General features: G+C 33.2%; 1 protein-coding gene across 2 annotated transcripts; it reads right to left on the bottom strand.

The window, feature by feature from the left end:
* Nucleotides 1-748: 748 nt before the first annotated feature.
* On the bottom strand, nucleotides 749-7,254 carry LOC107763229 (GDSL esterase/lipase 5). 2 transcript variants are annotated; one of them, XM_016581702.2, is made up of 6 exons: nucleotides 6,863-7,254; nucleotides 6,367-6,494; nucleotides 2,288-2,509; nucleotides 1,738-1,993; nucleotides 1,243-1,275; nucleotides 749-1,008 (listed from the first exon to the last, which is right to left on the bottom strand). In XM_016581702.2, the coding sequence occupies exons 1-5, from the start codon at nucleotides 7,122-7,124 to the stop codon at nucleotides 1,268-1,270; spliced, it is 876 nt and encodes a 291-aa protein (XP_016437188.1). In that variant the 5' UTR covers nucleotides 7,125-7,254; the 3' UTR covers nucleotides 749-1,008; nucleotides 1,243-1,267. The 2 variants fall into 2 exon arrangements, with proteins under 2 accessions (XP_016437188.1, XP_016437187.1); XM_016581701.2 differs by lacking the exon at nucleotides 1,243-1,275.
* Between the last annotated feature and the right edge of the window lie 653 nt (nucleotides 7,255-7,907).

Here is a 7,907-nt window from a genome sequence, read left to right as displayed (position 1 = left end):
CCATGGTGGAGGGCCCTAACAGAGGAAGGGTATTTTTGCATCAATTTTTTAATGTCGGAAATAGTATTGGACTTATAGTATAACGAAAGGTATAAATAATCATTTTTCCAGAGTAAACCGACATTTTCGACCCTTTTCCCGATATTTTAACATCACGATTTGAAACAAGCAATGTAAAGGAAAGGAAAATTGAAGAGAGCAACTAAGAGGAAAGTGGAGGTAAGGAAACAGAAGAAAATTTGAGTTTTGGGCTCTTCCTGGATCACTATTCAACTTTAACTGGGCCCCAGTGTGCAATCCAAGTAAAGCCCTGTTTGGACTTGGACTGTTATATGAAAAGTTGCTATTTAAGTTATTGAATTTTTTTTCCCGCATAGTTATACAAATATCTGGCAAATGTCCTCTCATAAAACTATGGACTTCGCATATATATATATTTCTAAATCCTTAATATTGTTGCGCGTAGTCTAGCTAAACAGAGGCGGAGTCAAGATTTGAAACTTATGGATTCGGGATTCTAGTTCGTTTATGTTACTGGTTCTAAATTAACAATATATGCATATTCAATGAATTTTTTAAGACAAATACATGGTTTAGACCAAAGTTACTGGATTCGACTGAACCCACAAGTCCGATGCTATCTCCGCCCCTGTAGCTAAATTTGTTGTTTGTTAAGCAGATGAAGTATCTTAGAAGAATGTATTTCCAAGTTAGTTTGTAAATGATGATGTAGTTGAACCTTTAAGTAGATGCAAGGAAACAACACTATCATTGAACTAAAACTTTACAAGCATTGAAAGAGAGACTTGAAATTAGAAGGCCCATTCCACATTTCAGCTGCCATTTGCTGGTAAATAGTTTCAGTTTGATGATAGGAGTCCCAAAATACATGCATACTTGGATTTTGACATAGCTCAAATTCATGTCCTACGGGCCTTTTTCCTCCACAGCTAAATATGCCTCTATATTGCCCCTTCCCACAGCATGCTATTTTTCCTTCCTTGAGACCTGCAACAATTGTTATGTCATAATTTGATTTAAAGGCGGATTCAAAATTTAATTTTTATGGGTTCAAATTATGAATTTTTTGAAAATGTGAGTTCAAAACATATAAAATTTGGACCAATTTTCGGAGGTTTTCACACACATATACGTATGATCTAAATCTAAAAAAGGTGTTCAATTGAATCTATTTCTAACACTATAAAATCCGCCACTAGTTTGAATCCAGCGTGCACATACCTCGATTAATTTCATGGAATATCCGCTACCTACCTACCACCAGTAATAGGTATTAGGTAACTCTATACATCAAGGTAGTATCGTAAAAGACGAAAAGCTCTAAAAAGCGGGCTTTAAGCGTAAAGCGTTATTTAAGTGTTGATTTTAGTAAGACAAAGCCCAATGAGAGCAAAAAAAAAAAAATATTCTCATGTAATTCAAGAAAAGAGTAACAAATTTATTCATAATATTTTTCTTAACAAATAATATACTTATATGTCACTGATATTTGTTGTTTAGTACCGATTTCAAAATTTGATATATGGGCAACGAGGCGCGCGCTTTAGTGCCTTCGAAGTGCAGCTTAAGATACGGGAAGTGCCCTCCCCTAGTTTTTATGAGCTCCATGGCTTAAGCACGCCTTAAATAAGCCTTTGACAAAACTGATCAAGGCTTGGACAGATGAGAAGAAATTATACGGACATCAATCAAGAAATGATTTGAAATGGCGCATACCATATTTGGAGGGATGATCCATCCTCTCTCTCACATTACTATTGAAGTCATAGAGTGAATACTTGAACCCCTTCAGCTCTTTCTCCATTCTTGAGAGGATATTGTACAGCTCAATATTATGGAGTTTGGCCAAGTTTGAAGCTTTTTCCAAGCACCCATTTTTGCTAGACGGATTAAGTATTCTTAGGCCAGGTAGACAACCCAAGTCTCCCAAATTAAGGAACCCAAATTTCCTGCCTCCAATTTTGTGTATCTCCTGCGGAATTTCATATGTATTCTTGATTATACAATGCAATTTGAAAGCAAATAGTAACTTTTTTAAAAATACATTAACTTTTACATTTTCTTTTAAAAAAGAAAAATAAAAAAGTTGGGAAGGTTGGATCTTATTATTTGACTATTATCAGTCAATCCATTTTGACCCAAGCAAACTTTGTACAGATTGAATCACGGCCAGTCTATTAATTTGACTCGTTTAACTCGTCCAAGTTTCACCCGACCTACTCATTTACCACCTCTAGATGAATCCAAATTTGCAATTTTAACTTACTTTAACAATGGCTGTCAAGTTGCCGAGGACCATTTGTACGTATTGAGGAGAGTCTTGAACTGTGGAATTGGTCACAAAGAGACTTAGGTAGTCATTCATTCCAACGCTAAATAAATAGACTGCGTTTGACAAAATCTTGGCTGATTTTGATTTGCCTATTTTGTTTCTCAACCAAGTCTTCACCTTCTTGAAGTATTTGAGTTGAGCCTCCATATTAATTACCTGAAGAACGAAAAATAATTAGTACTTCTGAGTAGCTAAGTCAAGCTATAGCAATTTGTTGAGTTGTTTTCTTTTTCGGGGAAAGTAAACATTTGTTACCTAAAATGAATAAATAAATAAAATTATATTATCACTTTTTTCTACAAGTTTAAACTTTTGGAAGATATGATTTTCATAATTCGATATGGCAAACAAAGGTATGTGCTATCAAGTTTCCCGCTTCCCATCAATAAAATAGTTTCACGTGCTTTTTTTGAAAAAGGTCCTAACATAGAGAAACTTGATACAAATATGAAATATATAATTAGATAGTTCACACGATTCAAAGACATATTAACTTATATCTTTTATGCAGGTGTGCTAGGATAGATGTTCCTAACTAAACGTATCAGATTTGAGTCTTAAAAATAGTAAACTCCCTAATAGGAAGCGTTTCCTCTCTTATTAATGGGATTAATATAAATTAGTCAGGACATTAAATCTCAAATACCATATGATTATAAAAATAAAAGAAACTTATTTCTTTCAAGGTGAGTAGGGACCGACCAAGAGGTTATGAGTTCGAGTCACCCCAAGAGTAAGGTGGAGAGTTCTTGGAGGGAAGGATGCCGAGGGTCTATTGGAAACAGTCTCTCTACCTTATGGTTGGGGTAAGGCCTGCGTACACACTATCCTCCTCAGACCTCATTAGTGGGATTATACTAGGTTGTTGTTATTGTTGTGAGCAGGACCGAATTTGAGATTTTTAATTGTTGACTAAGGTTGGTGGACCACCTAGCTACAAGTGGTGTGGACGTATAAGAAGTCCAAAACAGCAGTGTCTTTGTTGTTGGGCTTGGCCTGTAGCAAGTCGACACGACGGACAAAGCTGTCACTGGTCCCGTACTGATTGTAATAGAAGGGGACCCTCACTGTCATCACTTGTCACATGCAACCCCGTGGTCTCTCTAAATTTAAAAAAATATTATTGGGTTATGGATATCAAGTTATTTATTGAGTAATAGGTCGATAACGATTTAATATTATTTGACTTGGGTTATCGGTTCGGATTTTAGTTTGCCCAATTTTATTAACGGTTTAATCGAAATCCCAATAAACTTTAACAAAATTATAATTTTACCTACTAAATATGTAAAACCACCTTATGGTTTCATTCTCTTAATTCTCTAGGGAGTTACTCTTCATCACCTTATTCCTTAGAGTAAGTTTTAAACTTTTCTGAATTTCTCCTCTTAATTCTTCCGTTAAGATTTGTAGTTCTATATTTTAAAGAATTAATTGTTTAAATTTTTAGTTTTTTTATTTGTTTCTTTTGTTGCACTGATTCTTTAGTATTTATAAGATTAGAAATTTATTCTTTTTCTATTAGTTATGCCCGCCCGCAGTGAGATAGTTTATAAGATTAATTAGATTGTTGAATGTCTTATTCCTTACTCATATTAACTTATAACTTTGAAAGTTGAGATCATTCATTGAGATTTTCAAATGCAAAGAAAGTGTTCTTTTCTAAAGTTGATATTTAATCCATCTTTTTTTATGAGCAAAAATTGAGTTCCTTCCTCTTAACGGTATGATCACGATCTCTATAATAAAAACATGAAATTTTTGGATATTTTTTATTCTTATCGAGTAAACCGATAATCGAACCGATAAGGAACGATAACCGACAAACCGATACCCAATAACCGATATCTTATCGGTTCGATTATCGGTTTATCATATTTATAAATCGATAACCGATATGCCGAATCGATAACATTCACAACCGAATCGACCGATGTCTACCCTGTATAATCTCCTAATTTCCATTTTTCATTGTCTCCGTTTCCCAGAATTTTTGCTGCTTGGATGAGAAATATATATCATGTTTAATTATCTAAATCTTAATGATGAATTCTAAACTATGACATGTGTTCTCATCCCAGCATGAATTTGAAAAAATGAAGATAATGAATGGAGAAAAATCCCATCCGTTAATTTCACATATATCGGAACTAGGAAATACGTGACTGAATAGGACTACATATACACATATATATATACAGTAGCGGAATTAAAATTTTTATTACGGGATATCAAAATTTAAATAGTAAATACGCAAAAAAGTCAATGCGATTCAATATATAGTATATTTACATAATATCTTTTTTTTGCATATCTAAACAATATATTTTTCTGGCAAAGGGATGTAGCTCCGCCGCTGCATATATATATATATATATACGTGCTCCGTTTTATTAAGTATATAATTTGAAATACACTACAAATGAAATAATGCATATGTTGTACAAAATAGTAACAGTAATAGTAGAAATCATCTTTCCTTCAATTTTTTCATAAAAAAGCAGTTGACGAAACTTGGAGCAGTAGATATGCACACATCATTTGATGATTTCATTGATTGGAGTTCTTCCATTAGCCATTGAAATATAAAGAACTTTAGCTTAGTGGAGCCTACTACATAATATTTCAACGCAATTAGTGAGTCAAAGTTACTTGTAAGTTATTTTTGGAATTCAATTGATGATTTCATTGATTGGAGTTCTTCCATTAGCCATTGAAATATAAAGAACTTTAGCTTAGTGGAGCCTACTACATAATATTTCAACGCAATTAGTGAGTCAAAGTTACTTGTAAGTTATTTTTGAAAAAGTCGTCTCTTACTTTATTGGATACAGAAAGCAATAATCATTTAATTTGAGTTTTGGTGATAACTCATATATATATAGGTGTGCTATTAGACATGATTCCTAGTTTCCTACCTAATATAGGTAGCTAGCTCCCTGAGTTAATTCGCCAAGTCAACAAACTAACTAGTGTAGTACTAACCTTTTAGGAGGAAATAAGTTTCTTGCAAATAAGTTCCCATTAATATCCAAGCTGAGCTTCTTGCACTATTAAGGGGACTACAAATTGCAGAACAAAGAGGTCTAACACCACGGAAAATCAACACACACTCAACGGTGGTAATAAGAATGAAACACATGCTACAGGAAGAAGAACAGGATAGCTGACTTACTAGCAAAGGAAGGTGGAAAGAAAGATCTTTTTGGAAGAACAACAATGTTGTCAGTTCCTCGTGTGTTTGCAAATGAAACTTTTCGGACAGACATCCTACTAACTGTGTTTTCAAGAAATAATTTGGATTGTAATATTAATATTTGTGGTTCAAAACTTAGGGGTACTATATACCCCTCCAAAAATGATGTACCTATTTCCCCTTAATTGCTAATATATAATCATCCCATTAACAAAAAAAAACGTTCGTTCTTCATTCCTCCTTTTCTTTTATTCTTTTGTACTCCAACTTTTTATGAGTTGGGGGAAATATTATTTTTACCAATATTATCAGTTAATGAAGTTACAAAAGACACGATAGTATAAAAAACTAATTTCACCTAAGTGAATAGAGATCAAACTCCTTACTATATATATATATATATGGAGTCTCACGCTATTAAGGAAAGCTACATTGTGCAAACAGTGGCGAAATCAGAAAATTCTTTAAGGGTGTTCAAATTTAAAAGAAATAAAAAAAAAAAAGTTCGACAAAGAGTATTCCATATATGTTATGTACCTATATACGCAGTGTAATTTTTTGACAAAAAATTATCAATTGAGCCTCACCAAAGTGTAGCTTTGCCACTATGTGCCAATAGGTCAAAAATATATTTTTTTTGTCTATATATAAATTTTTGAATCCCCTTTTGATATAAGTGAATTTAAAGTATAGTGATAAATGTGGTTCAAAATTTATGTTACCTTGCAAGTTTGAATTTTAAATGTTGTATTCTTGCATTGTTTTGGATATTCCCTTATTAGAATTTCCGACTAATACGACAAAAGAAATAACATACCGATCCCTGGAAAGTCTGGACAAGAGCTCCCGCCCCCGCCGAGGCAAAATTTGCCCCATCATAATAGCTGTGTTGACTCCCCCCAGGCTGCAGAAAGGGCGGCAGCAATGGCAGTTTTGCATATGTAGCTGTCACCGAATAAAAACAACCAAAAATAGTCAAGACACACACAAATACACACAGTCACATAGTTAGAAGCAGATTCAGATTTTTACAACAACAACAAAAAACACCCGTGTAATTCCATAAATTAGGTCTTAAGAGGGTAGTGTGTACACGGACCTTATCCTTACCTTGTGAAGGTAAAGACGTTGTTTACGTGACTCAGAATTTTAAGTTTATAAATTCTGAATTCTAGAAAAGACATCTTACTATATTCTGAATAATTTGTGTATACATATTATAAGTAGATATTAACATAAATAAAGAATTTTGACTAAGTTATATAATGGGTTATGCAAAATTCATAACTAAAACTCTAGCTCCGCCTGCTTACCGATGAAATCTGTAATCAAACGGCCGTCGGAAAATCTGCCGGTGGGTAACTTAAAGTAAGTTTCTCCATAAGGCCAGAAGTTGGCTTGGTCAAGAGTGGTAGTGTTGATGTAATTGTTGTTTCCCACATCAAATAATGAGTCCCCAAAAATGAAGAGAGCGGTCTTTCTTTCTGGCTTTTGACATTCCCCGATATGGAAACAGCAAGCTGTTGGCCCCAGTGCTGTTATACATAAAACCACAAGGAAGAGAGGCTTTGCCATGGCTGACTTTATTTCTTAGCTTTAGCTCCACAATGATTTGTAAGTCTATAATATTTTGAGCCTCATCCTTATTTTCAAGGAAGTAGCCAAGAATCATGTTGTATTATATAGTTGACATTATACATGTGTAAGAATAGAAAAACATGCATAATTGAGTCAAACTATATAAATGTCTTTTTAATTATAGTACGGTCAAATCCCTCTACAATAGCCTCGTTTGTTTCGATTTATTTTTTTTTGAAGTGTTGTTATAGAAGACATATATTATAACATAACATAAAAATCAGTTCCGAAAAACACTTAATTTTTATAGTAAATGATTATTATGTAGAGATATTATAGAGAAGTCTGACGGTATATGCTATATTCCTTAATTAAAAGTATTTATTGCGTAAAACATGCTAACAAAGTCGGATGAAGGAAGATGATTGTCTTAGGTTGACGGTCAGGATAACTGAAACTATAATGAATCATCTAAAAAATACTTTTTCTGTCCGAATTTATATGACGGTGTTTGACTAAAAATAGAAAGAGTGAAAGAATTTAGAAACTTCTGGTTTATAACAAATCATTGACTTTTGGTAGCTATAAACCATATCATTCAAGGTAAAATTGAACGTTTAAAGTTAAATTATTTTTATATAAGAAAGTATGATATTCATTTTAGAAAGATTAAAAAATAAAGTATAACTCCCTTCACCGGAAAATTACACTTTACATATAAGGCAAAATTTGATTTGTACCTCTATAAATTATATTTTGAATCCCCTTAGTACTGCCCAA

The sequence above is a fragment of the Nicotiana tabacum genome, chromosome 15, assembly GCF_000715075.1.
Source record: "Nicotiana tabacum cultivar K326 chromosome 15, ASM71507v2, whole genome shotgun sequence".
NCBI classification, from domain to species: Eukaryota; Viridiplantae; Streptophyta; class Magnoliopsida; order Solanales; family Solanaceae; genus Nicotiana; species Nicotiana tabacum.
The sequence above is the reverse complement of the archived record's forward strand: the minus strand, read 5'-3'. Positions and strand labels throughout refer to the sequence as shown.

Coding starts and splice junctions, on each gene's coding strand:
- LOC107763229 (XM_016581701.2), bottom strand. CDS start 7,124: ATGGCAAAGCCTCTCTTCCTTGTGGTTTTATGTATAACAGCACTGGGG. Junction 1,994..2,287: donor ACTTGACAGCCATTGTTAAA/GTAAGTTAAAAT, acceptor GAAATTCCGCAG/GAGATACACAAAATTGGAGG. Junction 1,009..1,737: donor GGATCATCCCTCCAAATATG/GTATGCGCCATT, acceptor CAATTGTTGCAG/GTCTCAAGGAAGGAAAAATA.